The sequence below is a fragment of the Artemia franciscana genome, chromosome 3 (assembly GCF_032884065.1).
Source record: "Artemia franciscana chromosome 3, ASM3288406v1, whole genome shotgun sequence".
Classification (NCBI taxonomy): Eukaryota; Metazoa; Arthropoda; class Branchiopoda; order Anostraca; family Artemiidae; genus Artemia; species Artemia franciscana.
The window spans coordinates 54,244,203-54,265,713 of record NC_088865.1 but is presented as its reverse complement, the minus strand read 5'-3'; the positions used below and the strand labels follow the sequence as shown (position 1 = coordinate 54,265,713).

Below are 21,511 nucleotides of genomic sequence, written 5' to 3'. Positions count from 1 at the left end.
CCTGGCCGAGTGGATTGGTGCGCTGGATTCGGCTCCCCTTTTCTGAGAGGATGCGGGTTCGAATCCCAGTGTACCCAATTCTTCAGTTTGGGACGGGGGTCAGTGGCGTGACTCTGTAAGCTTAGCCAGAGTCGACCCAGTTCTAAATGGGTACCTGGAGAAATCTGGGGAAGGTAAACAGGAAGGGTGTGCGAAAGCACAGGATGGCTGGCTCCCAACCCCCCATTGCACTTTCTGGCTGAAGGGCCAAGAAACGGAGATCAGCACCGCCTGTACGGACTGTAAAGTCTAATGCAGTATCCTTTACCTTACCACTGCTTTTGGTATAGATCACCAAGAGATTCTTTTGTTTTAGTGTTTTGATAAATTAATTAGAGCTTCTTAGGACACCCTGTAGGAAGGTTACTCTTAGGGGTAGCACCTGGTACCTTATTGGCCGAAGTATAGTTACTCACAAGCGTACTCATAGGGGTAGCAGCTGGTACCTTATTGGCCGCAGCTTAGGAATTGATAATCAGTGCTCTAAACTGACAAATTTATCTAACAGCGTTGACAAAAAAAGACAACATTTAGGAAGAAAACAAGTCATTTTCGTAAAAGTTTGAAATATAATCTTTGGTTTTTGGCCCAATAATACATCTTTTATTTCAAATCTATTAAATATAAGCCATACAAAACCCAAGGTAAGAAAACCAGAATGATCCTGTTTGGGCTAAGTCCCTAACTCAAAATTTACGAAAAGTATTTTGATATCATGTTCTATATGGCAAATCTTATTTTAGAGCAAAATCTAAAAGTGCTACAAAAGGGAAGATAATTATAGAGATAATCAGTACACCAGGATACTGGTTTCAATACTTTTGGTCTGACAAAAATATAATGAGCTTTTTTATATATTAAGATATTACAATATAGAAACATTTCGCATGTCTCTGTAATATTATTAAAATTAATCGAGAGATTAGTTTTTAAAAAATCAATAGAAAAAATTGCAAGCCAAAAATCTTTAAAGAAGTCACTTTTTTCCAGTACAACATAAAAAAGAAGGAGGAAGTTCAAGAAATTAAGGAGCCTGAACCAGATAACCCACTAATGCGAAAGAAAAAGACCCCAGAGGAGTTAGCCAGAGAAGCAGAAGAAGACGATCAGGATGAATTTACCAGTAAGCCGGATATCTTGTTTTTTTCTCTTTTTTATAGATTCATACATTTTGCTATTTCTATGCTGCAGTTTTAATGATAATTTTTTTGTTTCACTAGCGTAGTGATCTGTAATTGCTTACAATTTTGTTCATTATGCTTAATAAAAGCTAAAAAAAAAGTTATTTAGTGAGAAGTAATTCTCAGAAATACGTTCTTTTAATAGACCATTTTCTATATACAGAAACTATAAGCACGACTTCTTATTTTAAGGTAGAATGAAGACTTGATGTGGTAGCTCAGATGAATGTTTTGGTAGACATTTCCAAATGTCATATAAAAAATTTAATTTTAAATTTTGAATCTAAAATGTCATTTTTTTTAAAAAAAGGGAGATAAGAAAGCGAGCACTGTAAGTTTTCCAAATTGAATAGTTGGCAAATCATCAATATGAAACGTTTTGACGATTAACAGAATATAACTACCGTAGTGTATTTGTATTTTTATTCCTTCTACATATTTTGTTATTCAGCTTTCCTTTACGGTATCTTAAAAAAACTTTATATTGAAGCAATAATAAAAAGGGAGGCAGAGAAGTAACAGTAAATATGGATGATACATAAGCAAGTATCGACTGGGAATCAGGAAAACTAGTTCTGACCCAGGGTTGAATCTTTTTGACATATTTTTCAAATATGTCAAAATGTCATATTTTTCAAATATGTCAAATATCAATCTACGCTACTAAGGGAACTTGCTGAGAAAAGTGTGAAAAGTAGTTTATTATGCCTTAGATATAGCGTAACATAACATATGGCATTGGTTAACATAACATAGGTGGACATATAGCATATGTTGTGTTAAGCGGTATATAAAAAGAATTTTGTAGTCTACTTGTCCATTTTGTTAGCTGTCAGAAGTGTTAAAGATCTAATCAAATGAGAAGGGTAGCTACTGAAGAGGGTAAAAATATTGAAAATATACAAAAAATTAACGACTTTGCAAAACTCGGAACAAATATGAGGTTTTTTTCCTATCCCTGAACATCTTTGCATAACATTTCCACTATCCTGAGGTTTCTTGGGTTTCCCTGAATTTACCCGAAAGGAAATTTGGCTCCCTGAAATATCACATAAAATGAACATGAAAAGATTAGCGATTTGGATTACGTGAACGTTAATCTTCGGGAAGATTTTAAAGAAACTAATTTTCTTTTAAGAGAATCTGGGCATATCGAAAGCACTGTTTCTGACCACTTTTTATACAAGCTTTCATCCCGAGTAGCCTTTGGGTTGTATTTGATCTGTCATCTTTATAATTTTTCTAAAAGGATACATTTTGTCTTGAAGTAGATTTCAGCGTAGGTTAAGGCGTTTAAATGTTACCTTATGCTGCTCTTCTTCCCCTGGAAGTTGAATAGTGGCAAATTTATAAAAAAAAAATGTTGCTAACGAACAGCTACCATGTTCAAAGAACTTGCAGCACAAGTTATAAATAGAAAATTGTTACTAAACTCGTTGAAAATACGTTTTAAAGTTTTGCCAAAACATGACTTTTATCAAGACCAGATGCATGGCAATCATTAGTAAAGTAATTTAAAGTAAATTTAGCAGTAATAATACAGTAAACTAAAATAATTACTAAAGTGAAAGGTGGGCACCTTATTGCCCCATAAATATTGCCATAAAAAGATAATACAAATTCTTACCAAGGACATCAGGAATATTTTATCAGAATTTTATCCCTTTTATCACTCAAAATTGTATGAATGAATGGAGTTTTCCAATATTATTAATTTGAATAATTGCTATGTTTCACTTTAAAAAAATTCACTTGGTTGGTCATTACTTACAACTTTAACAATGGTTTTCATTACTTGCAATGACTAGTTTGAAATTGTGGAATATTTTTTTTTCTTTTATATTGTAGCTGTGCAGCTGTGTTGTATATTGCAGCTGTGTGATATTGCAGCTGTTTTGTAGTGAAGCTGTGCAGTTTTTTTTATATTGCAGCTGTTTTATATTGCTGCTATACATTTGCTTTAGATTTTAGCTGTGCAGCTGTTTTATATTGCAGTTGTGTTAGCCTGAGGAAGTTTTGTGCTGCAATAAAATTCCGGTAGTACATGTTTGCCATACAGCGTCAGTCTGTCATCTACCACTTTGAGCCAAACGCATCGTTCACTTAAATATATAGGACCCCATTAATATATTCAAAGAATGGAAACTAGTGGAAGAGCATTGTAACATTTACCTCGCTTACTCACTTACCTCACCTACCTCGGTGTACAACTCTTTGCCACGCAAGGTAATTATTATTGCGGATGTCCTCGGGATTTGGAAAGCTTGGCCCTAACAAGGCGAGGTTTAGCTGTGATATTCTTGCTCATTTTATAATGCTTTTGTCTTCATACTTTTTTTTACATCTTTCCGATTTTTGATTCCTTCATACATATAAGAGAGGAAAAGCTATGCATAATGTATTTCAAGTATGTGAAGTATTTGCTTTGACTACCACCATGGTCTTCATACTTGGTCAGTGAATTTAGATTGAAGGACTCTGCTTTAGCGGTTCCTGTTAGAGCAACAGATCCTTACTCTAAGTCCTCTTTGAAACTTTCTAGGGACAGACTCGATTTAAAATGGTTATATGAATGTGTACGTTTGGCTATCCCACTTCATTAAATCTATTCCTGCTAACTGTTCTCTTTTGCTTTCCTTTTTCGAAGTTTCTCATACTTCGTAGTCCATTTTTTATACTGTTTTGGCAGGTAATAAATCTATATCACGCCATCAGCTCCGCTCTATCATACCAGCACCAAACTCCACTCTAATTCATTAAAAGTCAAATGGTAAATTTGATATAGAGATTGAATTTGATAGATGATGACAGGTTGGAGTAATAGGTATCTTGCAGATGAACTCTGAACTTGTTCATTATGTCTGGTGTAGGAATGAAGTATTTTCTTTAAAATGCTGTAGGCTTAAGCATTTAAGGGCAGCCTTATTTAAATGCGGGGATAATGAGCCGCTTCTAGGGATCCTCGGATTAGAGAGAACTAAAGGTAGAATCGCTTAGGAATAAATTAGATACTAGAGCATCTAAAATATGTTCAAACGAACCCTCTACTAAAATTTTATGGTGACTTGTTTAATACACTCACCCTAAAAAAAAAAAAAAAAAAAACGCTCCCATGACCATTTTCGTAAGAAATTTTAAATTTTAAATTTCCTTACTAGAAAATAGAATCCACCAAATAAACGTTCTTAAGCATTTTGAATTGTGCGTAGTGGTTTTCATCATTGTAGTGTATCTTTTGAGGATATTCAACCTTTTTATGAGGTTTTTCCGTGGCAATTGTTGTGGCATGTAAGGTTTGCTAGATATGAATTTTCCATCAAAATTTGGGAATTTAGTTAACAACAACTAAAGCCCTATTTAGTTAAGTTGTATGTTTTTCTTGATTGAATTTGCATTGTGTGTTGCATTGCCTATGAATTGTCTCGCTCTGTATTCCTTTTTATCGGGTAATATTTCGATTTTTGGAATGTGGTGGCTTCTGTACGAAGGACAGTGAAAATGAAATCTGATTCTTTGTATTGGTTACGTGGAGACCCCACACAACCAAATATATCGTAATAAATTTGGATAAATCAAGAATCCATTTTTACATGAAAAAGGTTTCCAGATACAAGGGTGGCTCGAAGGTGGGTGAGGGGGGTTGACTCACCCCCTGGTTTTCGCAAAGTCATATAAGTCGTTTATTTTGACCTCATTGAAATCCCAGGTGCTCAATTCTGTGACATCTTCATTGTTGTCGATATACGTGAAGCTATGAAGAGACGCTCCGAAAGAACATCAGAGGATGAAATGATCAGTTTCATTGACACTGCAAAAGTGTTTGTCAATTTGAGAAAAGTCAATCCAGAAGGAGATTTCGTCAGACATCATCGTAGGTAACTTGAACCATCTCGTTTTGACAGTAGAGCTCAGAGTCAAGCCGAGATTTGAATGTATCAGTTCTATAGACACATTTTAGAATCCTGCTTGAAAGGTTGACAACAATGAGGGTAGAGAATCTTACGGCTCCCATTTTGATCCTAACTTTAGCCTCCTTGAAAAAGGGGTTTCATTTGCAGATATTCAGCTAGCAACAACTTTTTATTTAAACTAAGAAAGACCTCCAAATTCTACTGCTTTATAAGTAGAGCTTGAAAATCTGTTTCTTTTCGCTACGTCTCTACTTGCATCAGAGAAGTCCTAGGTGAAGTAAATTGCCGGCAACACCAGCTTATGCGAGCCAATCATCTTTGCAAATTGGCTGCGACAGCACCTGTTGCAGTTGCTGCTGCCAGAAGAACATTTAGTAAGCTCAAAAACTTGCTGAGAACTGCCATTGTTTATTTTTGACCAGAGTCCTTACGTTATTGGAGATTGAGAAAGACCTAACCGAGGCCATGGACTTAAAAAAGATTGTCCAGCAGTGGTCCACTTTGAAGAACAGGTGAATACAATCATAACTGTCCTTGTTACGCCTGATGTGTTTCATTTTAGCCTCTTGTTCGTCTCCATAGATGAGTATAAATGATACAACATTCACTATAATAAATTTTCAAGAGTCTTATAATCTGACCTAGGAGTCGTTTAGAGGATGAGGTTTCACCCCTCCTAGCCTTGTTCCTTCGAGTCAACCCTCTCCACGCATGGTTATGTAATTTTCGACAGCAGTGGATGCCACATTTTAAAGTGTACCACATTGAGTGACAAACCACCTAAAAGTATGCTAAGAACTTATGGTATCAGACAGCTTAAAAAAATGAAACTTTCCTCTGATGGTGTTAATGTCCTTAGGAATCATCAGTTTGTAAATGTTTGAGTTTCTACAGACGAAAAATGCTGTCAAGAACCGCTTAATAATTTTCTTAGTCATCTTCACGGTTCGGCATGGCAACACTAGTAAAAATTTGCCACTGTCCTAAAAATGTCATTTTTTTAAACAACTAAAAGAAAAATATTAGGAAATTCAGGTTTTCAGCTGTGAACAGACCTTAGATAGGTCCAGGGAAAGAATTCTTTGATTTTGATGTCCTTGTTAATTTAACAATAACAATCCTATTAATAAAATACATACTTTACAAATATGAAACAAAATATATATCTCTTATCACAAAATGTAAAATAAATTCATTACTAAATATGTCGCTGCGCAAATTATCACCCAGTCAGAGGATCAAGCTTCATTTTAGAAATATTGTGTTTCATTTTATTTCTCTGGCACAGGTTCTGATGTGACCTCCAGTAGAGTAGTTCTCAATTACACTTTTATACTCAGTTTCATCAAACGAAGAATTTGATACGCTCTTTGAACTTAAGTTCTTATTAGGATGAATTTGAGCTTTTTCAAACATGAAGAAATAAAGATAATATCTAACATTATATATAATGTTATGTGCTTGGATAGTTAACGTGCTTGGAATAAAAGGGCGTTTAGGAATTATGTTGTGGGACTAAATGGACGTATGTGACAGGTATACAGCTCGTTATTTGTTAGAAATAGCCATCACTGTATAAATGCGAGAGACGAACCCATGGGAGATAAAAGGGCAAGTCTAGGAGGGGATTATAAGATAAGAGGGGAGGAAGGACAACTATTATAACAATGATTTTATGACACAAAAATCAGTATTATCAGTATATCAGTATTTGTAATTAAAAAAAAAAACTTCCAAAATAGAGTGTAAAATAGTTAAACTGTATCCCTTCCCAATAAGTCCTTTCTATATCACGTTTTAGCGTGCTATTATCTGACGATATATTACTAGTCCTTGCAGTTATTTCCCCTTGTACCTTCTTTGCAAATAACTGAGAGAAGATTCTTTCGGGTTTATATTTGATAGGAAGTAACTCCATATTGCATCAGGTAATTGTACAAATTCTTATATAGCTCCTGGGGGGACTTCAGACCTGTAAGTAGTTGTGGCAAGTATCACACAGTTCACGATAACAAACTGTAAGCAAAACGCTAACAAAACGAAACTTTAACATCAATAGATACATAAAAAAACTACTTTTTAATACTGATTTCAAATATACAATATTCATTAAGTATTGTTTTACCCATCAAAAGCTACGATAGTGAGAAAATCTGCCTGATTTTTGAAAAAAGGGAGAAACACCCTCAAAAATCCAAGGGATCTTAATGAATTTTAGCTCCCATCTGAAAAAATACAGAATATTACATTTTTTTTTGCCAGAAGAAAGGTCACGGATGCCTGTTTATTTGTTTGTTTGTTTTGTTTCTTTTTTACCAGGAGTGACCATAATGGACAAATATTTGTCCTAGAATAACCCCTTCCATGCCTTTTTGGATAGCCATTTTGTTCAGCATTGTTGAAAGGTCAACAATGACCATTCAACCTTTCAATCTCCACCTTTAGGGATAATAAGACCCCCGCTCCACAGCCCCTGGTGAAGAGGCAGTAAGTTTTGACGCATAGTATTTATTATTGGGAGATATGCCGATATTTTCCGGGAAGGGGGGAATTTTATACTGGGCAGACTTTCAATGGTGAGAATTTTTCATGGAGAGGAAATTTTCTAGGGGTTGAACTTTCCAAAGGGAATTTTTGAGTGGGGACCTTACCATAATTCCTAAGAAATTATTTTTATTTGTCTTAATTTATCTTTGCCGACTCTATTATTCATCTGGAGGTGTTCCGGGGGAATAGTTTAAGAAGAAGGTTTCAGTGGGGATGGAAAAGTCTGGATGATTTTTCAATTTGTGTGGGAAGGGGGGATCTCCTCGCAATAATATTTCCCGGGGAGAAATTTACCTTGAGGAAGTTTTTCATGGGACCGGCTTTCCACTGAAGGAGGGGGGGGGGGTCAGGAAAAATTTTTCAAAGAAAAAAGATTTCTTAGTTAATTTGAAAATCCATCTAAAATTACAGTCCTTAAAAATGAGGTTATGCTAATTAAAACTTTTCAGAAGGAATCGTCCGCAAGAAATTTCCTGGGGGGAATTTTCAGCGAGGATGTAATTGTTCGGGGTGTTTTACATGGCAGGAAATATCCATTTATGATTTTTACGTGGGGGAGGGAATTTTCTATGAAGAAGGAGCCGGATTTCTCGGCACGATCAGAAATTAAATTAAATGCAAGTTTTTTACTGAAAGTAAGGAGCATCATTAAAGCTTAAAACGAACAGAAATTATTCCTTACATGAGGGGCCTGACCCCCTCCTCAATACTTCACTCTGTACGGCAAAGTTTCATTTTTTCGTCCCAATTCCTTGAGAAGGACTCATGAGACATAAGAGTCATTTAATTAGATTAGAAGGTTTTTTAAGTACTAAAAGGCTTTAACATGAAGAGCGCAAAACGGCATTAGAGGTTTGATCGAAGCCCAAAGCCTTAGAGTATTCAATTTTGTGAGAATTTAAAACACCTTGCCGTTAGTTCTATTTGCACAGTTGACGTAGAAGCTTGTGCGAGGACTATAGAAAAAGCATCTGCCTTTTCTGACAGTGACTTGTCACCAAGTTCAAGGTGTACTTTTCATTTAGTGGTCAAATTTACTTTTATAGCTTACCACCACTGTAAGTTGGGCAGCTCTCTCTAATCCTATCCAGCCCGGGTAGAGTAAAACCGGAAATTCCAATCTCCTGTCAATGACTTTAAGAATAAGGTTTGCATATGTCAAAAGTTGAGCCTTACTTGTCACTGCGGCCCTTTTTGTCAATTTCGGTTTGTGGCAAAAAATAGAAATAGGCACTTTTATTCGCCTGTTTTTTTATTTTCATTTGAATGATGCCTTTCCCAATATTCTACAAAACTGTTCCAATACCGCAGTCCCTGGTGAAAAAAATTAATTAACACACCAACTATCAAATTTCTCGGGGGAAGAAGCGTAAAATTTCGCAATTTTTCACATAAGAGCTTGGAACCTTTGCACTGGGGTTCTAAAACAAGCTGTATCTATCTTTGAGATTTTCGTCAAGATCACCCCCTTTTACAATTTGTCAGGCTTCTAAGGTTTTAAGAGTAAATTTAAATGAATGAATTTTGTATATTTGAAAGTACCGTAAAAACAAGATTCTTTTGATATATTTTCTGCAATTGAAATTTCGATTAAAGTTTCGGTTACTGTAGACACGTCGTTCCTTGCTCACAGTTAGGCTACCTCAAGCTGTTTGATTTTGTTGCCGCAAGCTTATTGATTATTTTTCATCGCGAAAAGAGTTATTGCAGAGCGTACTAGTTATTGAATATACACAATTCATCGTAGGAATCTTAGCAATTATTGAAATTCATGTTAGTGAAGTTTTAAATAGAGAGCGTGTGTGCCTTCTCAGATTCGTTACTTTTTATGCGTAAATTTAGAATCGATAAAGTTTATAGATTCAGAAGCACAATAAAAAGCAGACTTTTTATTAGGAAAAAGAGCATACAATGGAGGGTCTAATAGTATGTGTTTTTGGATTTGATACCCTCTAATTAACCTTAATCCTTAAGAACAATTAACCTTAACGTTTTGAATTTGTCACAATGGGCTACTCAAAATAGGCCTGAATGTTTCTATCATAGAAGCAAAGATAAGTAAGTTTGTCAGGGTTTCCTTCTCTTTGATGATCCTCAAGAAGGAGTACGGCTTTTCAGACTAATTATGCTGTTTATGGGTGCATTTCTAAGATATTTTATGTAGACTGCGAGCCTTTACCTCGATTTGAATGCCTGCGACTTCCTACGGTACTTTAAAAACTGGAAGATAAGTGCCTTTAAAAGATGAATCCTAGCCATCTGATGGGATAAGAATTCGGGGAAACCGACATTCCCCAAGTTTCATACTGAAGAGTAAATGAAAGTGAGCAATAAAACTAGCTCTGGAGTCTAGTTTGTAAGTGTCTTTCTTTCGGGGTTATATCTAGACCAGCTAAAATCTTTACTTTTCCACAAAAATAAGAGGCCCTCCATTCAATGCTTTTACGTATTTTATGTTATCAGTATTCTATTTTTTAGGGTTTCGGTTTCTATAGACATATGTCACAAATAACGACAAAGACCCCAGTGCCTTTCCATCACAAACATCAAAAACAAGAAGAACAATAGGGAATTGTTTTCACAAGACACTGCAAATCTAAATATAATGAATATTTCGGTCCTGTGTCCATGGGCCGTTCTCAGCAAAACATGAATATATAGAAGCAGATTTTTTTCTTCTCTTTTTCTTCTTCTATATATTTATGTTTTGCTGAGGACTGTTATGTTGTGCTGATGTTTGTAGACACATGTCGTTCTTTTACTTAAAACGCTTTATTTTTTCATATATTTCGGTCTTATGTCCAACGGCCGTCCTCAGACGATATTTAAATCTTAAGAGAGATTAATTTAACTTTTTTCTTATTCTTCCTCTGTGTATTTATGTTTTGCTGAGGACTGTTATGTTTAGCTGATGTTTGTAGACACATGTCGTTCTTTTGCTTAAAACGCTTTATTTTTTCATATATTTCGGTCTTATGTCAAGGGCCGTCCTCAGACGAGATTTAAATCTTAAAAGAGATTTATTTAACTTTTTTCTTATTCTTCTTCTGTGTATTTATGTTTTGCTAAGGACCGTTATTTTTCCTGATGTTTGTCGACACATCTCGTTCTTTTACTTAAAATCCCTTACCCCGAATTGTTTGATTTCAGTTATTACGAACTGTTTGAAAGCGTAACATCTAGGTAGAATGAATAGAGAGCCTACTGTCAATTTTATTCGTTAATTTTATTGCAGGACTTAAAAATACGATTGAAGCCCAGGTGAATGAATTGAAGTCTCAGATAGAGAGCAAGTGTGTTCTTCAATAGTCAAAAACGGATCTTGCCTGAAAACAACTTGTTACTTGTTACTTGTTGATTTTATTTGAGCGTATTTGTGTCCATGTTAGTACTGACATAAGGTTTGAACATAGTTATAATCATACGTAGCATAAGCATTTTCTAGAAGCATAGTTGAAACATAACTCAGTAATCATGGTTCCTCTCCTAGGGGAAACCTAGTTAAAGGGAGCCCATAATAGCCGAAAATTGGAAACTGAATTTTGATTCAAATTGTCTAGTGAGAAAAAAATCGTTTAATACTAACTCAGAACTGGTAAGTACTATTTCGGTTCATCAGAATAGTAAAATTAATGAATAGGGGTATCGGCAAGGTTCTAACCTAGATTTGGAGGTTTTTATTTGTGAGCAGTAAAAATAAGACTTTCAAACATGTTTCCTTCTTGTGGGGAGAGGGGTTGGAGGAATGGCAATGGTTCATTTTTCTTTGTAAGACTTTCGGTTTAGAAGCACTATATACACTATCTTAAACTCCTCCTACAATAACTGACCAAGACCAATACTACCTGTTTTCATTAAAAAAATGAAATGTTTTATTTTAGCGTCTATGAAACGTCATTTGTTCTGGCGTTTTATAGTAAGTCAATTCGAAACTTCTCCCAGCTTTCATAAAATATTAAATGACGTGAATTTTAAAGCCTAGAAGACGTCGCTTGGACTAAAATTTTATTTAATAACAACTCCTAAATTCTTTGTAGCTACATATTATTCTAAACCCCTCCTAAAATTAATAATCAGGAATTACATTACCAGGTGGATTTACAATGGTAATTTTTTCTTTCCATGGATTAAACTCTACTATATTAAAAAAGTAATTATGAATGCTAATTTAATCCAAGCCAAAAAATAGTGAGTATGGCGTTAGTTTCAGAAATAAATGGCAAAAAAGCAAACTATATTAAAAGTCTTTTCATTTTTTATTCCGTTTTAAAAAAGACAAATAAGTTGAAGGGTTGTCTTTTGTTTGTCTGCAAAATTTGAGATGAAGATGATTACTTTTAATTACTATTTTTTAATAGCTATTATATTATTATTATATATAACTATTGCATTTATCAATTACTTTTAGTAGGCTATGCTTCTGGATTGCTTGCCTTTAGCAGTAATTATGAGACATTGTATATAAATAAACTAGAAAGTTTGTTACTTATTTCCTACATTTTGTAACAAAGTTACGAGGTGAAAATAACCTCTGTTTTTATTTCAATGTTTAGTTTCAGATTCAAAATGTGTATATATATATATATATATATATATATATATATATATATATATATATATATATATATATATATATATATATGCTTTAATTCAGTTTTGTGACAAAGTATTGCTTTTTATAATTAGAGGGGTGTTAATACGTTGCGTGGAGTGTAGCCTTCTAGCTATGGTTCTAGATTTGAGGTGAGTATGTATTTTAATTTCTTGTTAGTAGATATTTATTCAATGAGAGGTTTATGTGATATGAATTGAATAATTTTTTGACACATTTTAGTAAGATTGAGCATACAGAGTAAATAATGCCCTAATACATCTTGGCCATTGCATCGTTTTTCTTAAAATTACTGATATGCCAATTTTGTTTTCAGTCGTATTTTTAAATTTTATTTGTGTGTTTTATTTTATGATTTAAAAAAGGTCATTTCCTGATGCAGTACACAGGGATGTAGCCAAAATCTCACTTTGGATTTTGATTAGTCTGAATAATTTTTAGAGGAGAGTGGGTGGTTCCAATCATTAAAAATAGTGAAAATCATTTTAAGAAATAAACACCAATAATAAAAATAACTGGAAAAGGCAATTGTATTATAAAAGAAAATAATATGGTTTCGTAAATATTTGCGTGCTTTAGGGAGCTGGAACATGGGCATTCCCAAAGAAAGGGGACTTATTGTCTCCACCCCCCCCCCCTCCAATGACAGACGTATTAATTGAAAATGGGGATGCCCAATAGCCCTTTCGTTTAAAGAAACTGTTTTTTTTTATCTTCATTTAAAAAAAAATCCTTGAACTGCCTACTTTATCGTGAAGTTGCCCCATTGCGTCTTAGAAGACAAAAAAAGACCCTACATTGTAAAACTCATTTCATTTTGCCCTTTTTCTCTTGGTATAATTTCTAGAGGCTTACCCACCTTGATAAAAATACTTTCATTTACCTATGATATCCATGAAATAGATCTCCCCCATCCTTTCACTCAGGCTTTTTTATTTATTATATAGTGGTATTTTGAGCAATAGGTCTATTTAGGGAGAATGATCTGTCTGTTTTTACTTATTTCCTTAGCTAGGCTACTTTTGTAAGATGATTGAGTAGAAGTTGGTGATGTTTCGTAATAGTGGAATTACATAAGCTGTACTATTTGATAGACTGAGAGAGGGTGAAAGACAAGTAATTTAAGCAACCAACCTCTATAGATAGTTTTATTTGGGTTCCAACCCTTATCGGTTTCGTTATGTTTCAGAATTCAGTCGGTTTCCAGCTGAGTGCAAAAAATTAAGCCAATTCCAGGAAGAGCTTAGAGCTTAACATAATATACGAATTGAGGCAAAGGCGGATCTAGGGCAAAATCTTGGGAAGGTGGGGGGTAATGTGACACGGGTGCAAATATTTCACCAAATCTACAAGTTTATTTTTTGAAAAAGGAAAAACAGAGAAAAAAACAAACGAGAGTACCAGAAAAAATATTAGGGGGCATGGTCCCCCTGGATCTGCTCCCGAATTAAGGAAACTAAGTTTTACCTATGATCAAAATCTAGTAAACTTATGGAAGAATTTATGCTAATGAAGAGAGAATGTGTCTGTTTCAAATGAAAAAAAATTCTATTTCGTGAAAAATTGACTCGAGTTTCGTTATTTGACTCCTGAGTGCAAACCCCACAGACTGGTGCTCATATATTAACAAAGTGATTAAAAATTAAAAACCATTAGTGGCCCATCTACTTCTTCAAAGATTTCCCTTTTTGTTAAAAAGGAGTATCTCATGGGGAAATCTAGCAATTCTTGCCCGAGGTGTAGCAAAAAACAACCTACGAGCCTTCTTGATCATAACTTTTAAGTTGTTTTCAATTGTGTTCAGAGAAGATTTAAAGTTCCTCTCAAATATTGATCAAATATAGTAGCTTGATATGTTTACTGGATACTATCCGTTTATTTATTGCAATTAGGACATCATTCCATGATCACTTGTTAGCACTTTATTTTTTTAGCAATGAGCAGTAAATTTTCTTATTAAGCCCCGTCTTATTTCGTATAATGCTTTGTCTTAATTGGTGAATAATGGTAATAAGGATTCTTTATTTTCGGGCAATAATGTAAATTAGACAAATAACACTAATAAAACTAAACGGGAAACTGTTCTATCCTTTTTATTCATCTTATTACTGAAGCAATACTCGATGAAAGGCTCATGGCGGCTATTGCTTTAAAAGAGAGTAAGGTGTACTAACAAAGATGATAAGGGTGGTATCTCTACTAATCGTTTTAAATTTGGATTAAGACAAGGGGAAATCCCTTCTCTATAAGGGGTATAAAAGCTCTCTCATGAGTAGAATTCCTGCGATTATTATCAAACTCATTAAGACAGGGCTATTGTGCATGTTTGGCAGTTCTACTTTGGTATCTTTCCCTTTCTTAAGTTCTTTATTTTTGGGCAATAATGTAAATTAGACGAACAATACTAATAAAACTAAACGGGAAACTGTTCTGCCCTTTTTATTCATCTTATTACTGAAGCAATACCCGATAAAAGGCTTATGGCGGGTATTGCTTTAAAAGAGAGAAAGGCGTACTAACAATGATGATGAGGGTGGTATCTCTTCTAATCGTCTTAAATTTAAATTAAGACAAGGGGAAATCCCCTCTCTATAATGGGTATAAAAGCTTTCTAATGAGTAGAATTCCTGTGATCATTATTAAACTCATTGAGACAGGGATTTTTGTGCATGTTTGGTAGTTCTACTTTGGTAACTGCCCCTTTCTTAAGTTTGTTTATTTGAAATTCCTTCCAGTCGGAAGATTTAAGAATTAAAAAGTTAAACTATGAACAAAAATAAATCGAAAGTAAATCAGATAGCATTAGTAATCAGTACTATTTAGTAATTATTAGTAATTAGTTATTATTATTAGTAATTAGTACTATTAGTAATTAAGTAAATCAGCCTACTTGACTTAAAAACTCGATAATCTGACATTATTCCTAGTTACAGCTTGATCTGAATAATCGTGTTTTTGCTTTGATTTTTAGGTTTTTAGTGTTTATTCTTACTTTTTATTTACTTACCGTTTGATTATATTTTTGCTAAAGATATCAGTTGAAAATTATTTTAATTATTTCGATGATCAATTATCACTCAATTTTTTAGTTAAGCTATCTATTAAGATATAATATTGCTATAAGTTATTAATTAAATTTAATTTTCTCACTGAAACTATTCAAAACCTGGTAATGTAAGTTAGACTAAAGTTTATATTTAGTTTTAAAAATCACGCTTCATTTAGTGAAATTTGTTTATTCTTGTCAATTTTTTTTCTGTTTCTCCCTCTTTTTTTTAGTTTATGTGATATTTATTCGAGCAACACCTATACCCTATTCATTTATCCAATTCTGATATATTGACTATCAAAGAGGTTTCCTCTTTAAACGCAATTTCTTCAATCCCATTATACCCGTACAAATTCTAGCCAGTTTATCTATTCTGTATATTTTGGTAGAGCGAATTTGTTTTTATTAGCTGAAGTTAACACGACTAGTTCGGAGTGTCGGGTATTTTGAAAAGAATTTTAGTTTTTGAACTATGCAATTCAGTAGGCTATACCCTTCTATCTGGCAGCTAATGTTTTGAATACATGTTATTGTTATATATATATTTTTTTTTGTTCAAACTAGGACTTGTAGGAAACGGAACAAAAAGGTCCATCCCTGCCCAGGGCTGTTGTTGGGGGGAGTTGCCCCCTTTCCTAATAATTTGGAGGAAAGAATTATTATATAGCCCGTGTCCCTTGACTATTTGGATATGGGCCCTTCTTGGTTCCTCCCATAGAAATGCTTTAGCTACGCCAGGGCTTCTGCCTTCTCTAGATAATGCATTGCGCTGTAATTTTTTCTTATTTGGACGCCCCTGACCTCAAAATTAATTGAATCCTTTAAAATAGAAATCTTTCTTGTGATTGGGAAGCATAAAGTACAAAGTATTTTTTTGTTCATTTGTTCATTTGCTTCGAATCATTTAACTGCAATGGCTGTCATAGACACATAAATACGCATTAGTGCGGGCGAAAAGCACCAATATACTTCCGTATTTGAGAAACCACCAAAATTGGCCGAGATGTATTTTCGAGCATGCTCTTTAATATGGCTTAATTACGCAAGTGAAATTTTTCCTTGGAACGCCGCTAGGTGGCTTGAAATTCAAGATGGTGGACGAAAATACGGACGCAATCGATACTTCAGATCCATTGATCCGCTTGGGGTCTAAAATCGAAGATGGCGGAAGAAAATGTCAGTTTTCCGAGTCGCGCGAGGTTCATGATCCCGATATAACAGGCTGGAGTGGAGTAATTAATGCTGCAGTTTTAAATATCGTTCTGTCATTCCGACATACGCCTGATAGTAATACAGTCTGTACAGTACAAATTGCCTAAGTATAAGACCAAGACACGTCTAATTTATGGCCTTTGTTTACATATGCTAAACCAAAATAAGTTAAATACTTGTTAACTCTTCATCTCTTTATTTATTGTAAATCATCAACACAAGCTAAACGCACGGATTAAAGCATTCAAGAATTATAATTTTATCAGCAACACAAAGAGATCAATCGAATCTTCAGGTAAAAAGAATAATCACATGTTCAACAATTAAAGCACTTTGATTTGCACCAGCATAGTGGGCTACAGTTAAGGTCAAATTTCCTTCAGTGGCACCTTCTTTCACACCCTTTTTTGCAACCACAACGCACTGTCTCGCGACAGACTTTTGGCACTGGTGGAAGGGAACCTGACCAATTGGGAAGTCACTTTCCATTGTTTGCCTCTGACCCAGTCAAAGTCGGAAAAACTGGGAAGGCTGGGTGTTGATTCCAGGCTGCGACTCCACACATGACCTGACTGTAGTGCAGCTCTAAGGATATGTTGTAAAAGCGAAGCACTAGCTGGAGGAAGTCTCTGCATGTTCTTGGTCTTTTGTCGAAGAAATGTTTCTTTCCTAAATTCATTCCCGTCGTCGCAGTCTTGTTTTATGTCGTATGTCTTCATGACAAAGCGTGCAAGGTCGTGTACTTACAGTTCTGTCACTTGACAAGGCCGGTTTGTCAGTTGAAGGAAAGTCTCCGTCAGTCCTGACATATTTTGCCAATTCAAAAAGAACTGCCTCTTTGAGTGGTGAATAAAAGAAGAAACGCTATCACATCCTGTAAACGCGTGGAAGAACGAAAGTGCCTGTGATCTCGCCGGCCCGAGCGATCAAACTATTTCGTGAATGGGAACGTACTTTAGGTGTGCAGCGACACCAAACGCAATAAATAATTCGGATACTCCAATGCGATCAAAGCATGAGGTCGCAATCACAATCACGTCTGTGTCCACCGTTCGTATGAGAATCGACGCATGTCCTTGTAAGACTGCGTCACAAGCGTGAAGCGAAAGGCGGGTGTCAGCCTCTTCCTGTGAACTGGATGAGGTTCTGCTCTTCGAATGCCTGGTTAGCTATGCACGTGTTTCCAAAAGTGCAATATACTCGTTTTGACGTTGGAGACCTTTTCATGACAGCTTGGGACAGCAGGTTAAACAAGTCTATTTTGTTTGCATCTACTCGCAGGAATTCTCTCCACTCCAATGGGATGTGTGTGTTCGAAACAACTTTTAGTGGTGAACCCTTGCCTCTCTAACTTCTGACAGACGACTTTAGACTATCCAATCTGTAGACATCAAATACGAGGTCAAGTCTCTCGACACGTCTGAGTTGATACTCTATCATGGGAAAAAACACGTTTTCTGCATACTCTCCGAAGGTCTTCGAATTCCCTGGGTTCAACATTTGCACCAGAGCAGCTCAATCTATCAGTTTCGCCGTAACATTTGGACGGTAAACTCAGCAGCTGGGGTTAAGCTGATTAAGACATCTGCAAGTTCAGACTTGTTGCCGACACGGATCTGGCCATCAAACGTCAAAGCCAGTGGATACTGACTGTTTTCGTGTTTGAAGAAGGCGTCCATGGCACCTCCTCGAGCAACACAGCCCACGTAAAGTGCTCCAAACAGAGATACATCATTTCAATGTGATACATCATTTCATTCCAGTGATACATAAAGCAATAACAATACGTTTCGTTAAGCCCTGAGTAATGTCTTGCATACATCTTTTTCAACCACCAATTCCCTTTTCTATTTAGCTTATAAGAAATGGAAAAACACTTACCCTTCAAGGAGCACGGCAAAAACTACGTCATTTAGAGTAACGATGAAACTGACCGCTAGATAACAGGCTGAACGAAAGCAGTCGACATGGAGGCAAATTTAAGTCGTTGGAGATGTGTCATGTTTGGACGAACGAGCGTTGTTTTTTGTTATTGTCTTATTGTGAATATCGGGTTTCCCGTGGAAACTGGCTGTATTTTTTTTTAGTTAGTCTAGTATCAAAATGCTTATTATCATTATTCAGAGCAATTGACGGAATTCCAGATATTATTACTTTAGTCCACTCTTACTTCCATATACCAGTGCCATCAATTACTCCAGACTAGCCTATTTGAGTGGTCTTGTCTTCTCATTTAAACAAACTCGTATTTTCGTCTGCCATTTTGAATTTGAGGCACCTAGCGGCACTACGGTACAACTTAGGTTATTTTTGCGTTCATATTCGAAAACTATGCCATCGATTAACCCATACTAGCCTATTTGAACGGCCATGTCTTCTCAAGTTGACAAACTCGTATTTTCCTCCGCCATTTTGGATTTGAGGCACCTAGCAGAACTACAGTGCAACTTAGGTTATTTTTCAGCTCATATTTGGAACCGGTGCCATCGATTACCTCATACTAGCCTGTTTGAACGGCCATGTCTTCTCATTTTGACAAATTCGTATTTTTGTCCGTCATCTTGGATTTCAAGCTACCTAGCGGCATTTCAAGGACAAATTTCGCTCGCGTAATCGAGCCATATTAAAGAGCATGCTCGAAAGTACATCTCAGTCAATTTTGGTGCTTTCCTCAAATACGGAAGTATTCTGGTGTTTTTCGACGCTTTTCGCCCGCACTACATTGAATTGTGTGGTTTTGCACAATCGCAGTGTCACTTTAACTTAATATTAACATTTGTAAGAAAGGGTAAAAATGAAATTAATGAATCTGTTCGCGTGGTATCCAACTGGCTTAAGTCCGTTTCTTATGCGAGTGCTCGTACTGTCTGGCAATGTGCCATGGTGGAAACTTGAAATCAAGAAGACGCCAAAAGTGATCATTATTTTAAATTGAGTTTTAGAGCCGAGTTGTAGTCAAAATGGGTACTTGTATCATAAGCCCAGTACCACTCAAGTTGCTCATTCATTGACGCATTATAAAACGGTTTTTTTTATTATTTTCATTCAGCTTAGCATGAGACATGACAAAGAGAAGTGACAGAATAGATGGAAAATATGTAATTTGGGCTATATATTTGCCCATTAGATGTGGGGGGGGGGTAAAGTATTTGGACAGTTTGAAGCTAGAAAGCTATTCTTACTACATAATATCCAGAATAATCGTACCTAACACATAAGGCATGCAGACCCGCTATACTTTACCCCACTCCCTCCTAATGTGCAAATATTTAGTCCAAATTGTTTCTAAAGTATTATATTTTTATCTTAATTTGGTATATTTCTTTAGGATTGAGCGTCAGATTAACATATTAGAAGAATATTAGGTATAGGGTATATCATACAAGTACCTCAAAGTGTTTTCCCGCAAGAATAACCGTTAGAGCTCCTTTCTGTATTCATGAAAATCATCGCTGATGCACTCAACATTATCTACAGGGCTCATAAGGGACATGCACACTCCAGGAGAATTTGAACAGAAGGTATGCCGTTTCAGATGGTAAACTGGATAATCTAAGCGACACAGTGCCATCAATATCAGACAAAAGAGGACAACCGTCTAGTATTTGTTTTAGTATTGGGTCAGTTTCAAGTTGTTCAAGAAATGTTGCTCCCTCGCAAGGAATTCCAGTTTCTTTTGAATCTTGTGCTCGTAGCTCACAAACTCACAATTTTCGGTGGTCACAATTTTACCGTCAAGATTTACAATTTTTGATGGTCCTTCAACCATCGGATGTAATCGCAAAGCGTAACCATTCTAATAACTTTACTTGGTAAACTTTTTCATCACCTGATATTGACAGTTTAAATGACAAATTTTCGTAAAAACTTATTTTGAAAACATGTTTCTTGTAGTAGATTCTTTGAAAATATCAGAAAAAATTCATTCCCATCAAAAATTCACCTTAAATAATTATTTTGCTTCATCATCCCCTTTAATACCATCCACCCTTTCCACGTTCGTTAGCACAAAACCCATCAAAATTGGGATTCAACCCCGTCCTGTTAAACTTTACTCCACACCGAAATAGCTACTAGCCCCACTTTCTACCTTAACTGTAATAGTCAGCACCTTGCCTTAATCTATTTAACAAGCTTATCCATTAAGCAATTTACGGATAAAAACCTCCTTTAAATCTCTTCCACCTCCCGAATCAAATACCTGGTCATAATCTATAATCTATGCCTCAGAACTAAACAGGTGTGATAGTCCAGGCCTCAATTATAATCCAAGTGCAAAAATTTCATTAACAAATTCCAAAAACTCCACTGTTCATTTCACTACTTCCATTTCTAAATAATTGGAAACTTTCCTTTTTTAAAGATTCGTCTTCATGATGTTCATAACAAAAAAGAAAACGATGGAGTCAAATAAAAGGAAGGAAAACGAAACAAACACGTCATAAGGATATACACAAATTACTAATAGTACCAAATCTAAAATAGTACGCCTGTCCTCTTGTGAGAAGAGGACTGGTTACTCAGTTTCTGGAACTGTTCATCCCCGGCATGGAACCGGTTCCACCACACCAAAAGGGTTAACGATGGACCACCGAGGGGCCTGAAGCAAAAACTTGGCGTACTTCAAATAACACTTTCGCAACACTCGTCTTTCAGATTCAGTAAAAATGTCCCAAAACTGGGTCAAATATACAATATGCGGGAGAGCCACACTATTTTATCAAACAGTTCGTAGTAACAAACTGTAGTAAGGAGCGACCCGGCTCAATAGTAACCAAAAATCTAGAAAATGGAATTTTGATATCAAAAGAATCGCATTTTCATGCTGATTTTAAATATATAAGTTTAATCAAGTTTAGTCTTACCCATCAAAAGTTACGAGCCTGAAAAAATTTGCCTTATTTTAGAAAATAGGGGGAAACGACCCCTAAACCTACTGTAGCAGTTTAAAGCTCCTATC

General features: G+C 35.5%; 1 protein-coding gene across 4 annotated transcripts in view; it reads left to right on the top strand.

Moving 5' to 3' along the window:
• The window catches only part of LOC136025423 (complexin-like), an 84,523-nt gene extending 68,644 nt beyond the window's left edge, over positions 1 to 15,879 (top strand). For 3 of the 4 annotated variants that reach the window (XM_065701451.1, XM_065701452.1, XM_065701449.1), the window contains 2 exons: positions 1,030 to 1,162; positions 10,914 to 12,163. In XM_065701451.1, coding sequence (XP_065557523.1) covers positions 1,030 to 1,162; positions 10,914 to 10,987 — 207 coding nt within the window. In that variant the 3' untranslated portion in view covers positions 10,988 to 12,163. Of the gene's footprint in view, positions 1 to 1,029; positions 1,163 to 10,913 lie in introns of all 4 variants that reach the window. The other variant, XM_065701450.1, reaches the window with a different exon arrangement.
• The last annotated feature ends 5,632 nt before the right edge of the window (positions 15,880 to 21,511 follow it).